We start from the raw sequence: 1,009 nt of genomic DNA, 5'->3' as shown, positions 1-1,009 counted from the left end.
CAGTGCCTATGGAAGAGCAATTGTCTTGTATGGATATAATACCTGCTGGTGAGAGAGAGAGAAAAACACATAAGAGAGCAATGCAATATTAGTAGTGTGACAAAAGTGAAATAAAATATTAACTACCTTTACCCTTGGTTAGTCCTGTATATAGACATAAAATTTAAGAGAGAATATTAATCAAAACCGAGTAATGAGTATGTAAGTAAATAGTTTTTACTGAGTATATATATATTTTTTTCTAAATGGAAACAAAAGTAGTGATATAAGAACTGCTTGTCTCATTCCCGAAATATTATTTACAGTGTTGTTCTGAAGCATGACTGATTAATTAGGAGATGTTATTGATCTGTGGCTGATAATTTTGACTAACTCACCTTGTTTTCACTCATTTGATTTTTTCTTAATAAATATCACCACTATGGATCTATGAACCTTAATTATGTATCTTTTTTTCAAGCTATTGTAACCATAATTTCATGTAATTGTGACCCTCTAATGAATAGTACTATTTTCTCTAGTGATGCTTATAAAATAGGATTCAACAGGGTTTTATGTGAATATACTATTTTCCTATAGGAAATGTAGCCTACATATACCTAAAAAATGCACACTTTTATACCGGTCATCCAGACCACATAAAATTAACTTATGTACACTGGAATACATTTCCTCTTCACAAAGAGCCAATTCACATTCTGTCCTAGCTACCTAGTACCCCAGCAAATATCTTGCATAGTAGTACAGTACATTCAATAAGACTATGATAAAGATCATATTTACAGCAAAACTTTTAATTGACTGAGTGATCCTAGTCACAAAACTGACCTGCTGTTGAGTCTGGGGTGCGCCAGTAGAAGTCAGCTCTCCGAGCTTGGTCTCCAAGACCCTAATGCGATTCTCTTGTTTCAAGAACACTGCCTTGAACTTCTTCATCTCTGACTGCAACTCGTCAATCTTCTTCCGCAAGTCATCATTGACTTTGGTGACCTAATAGGATACTCATTAT

At 34.0% G+C, this 1,009-nt stretch overlaps 1 protein-coding gene across 1 annotated transcript in view; it reads right to left on the bottom strand.

Moving 5' to 3' along the window:
* LOC119592030 (coronin-6-like) overlaps window positions 1-1,009 on the bottom strand; it is a gene marked incomplete in the record, with an annotated part of 41,928 nt that overhangs the window by 8,966 nt on the left and 31,953 nt on the right. Inside the window, 1 exon segment of the mRNA XM_037940824.1 lies at window positions 829-990. Coding sequence (XP_037796752.1) covers window positions 829-990 — 162 coding nt within the window.

The sequence above is a fragment of the Penaeus monodon genome, chromosome 29 (assembly GCF_015228065.2).
Source record: "Penaeus monodon isolate SGIC_2016 chromosome 29, NSTDA_Pmon_1, whole genome shotgun sequence".
Taxonomy (NCBI): Eukaryota; Metazoa; Arthropoda; class Malacostraca; order Decapoda; family Penaeidae; genus Penaeus; species Penaeus monodon.
Note: the sequence above shows the minus strand (reverse complement) of the source record. Positions and strands in the feature narration are given on the sequence as shown.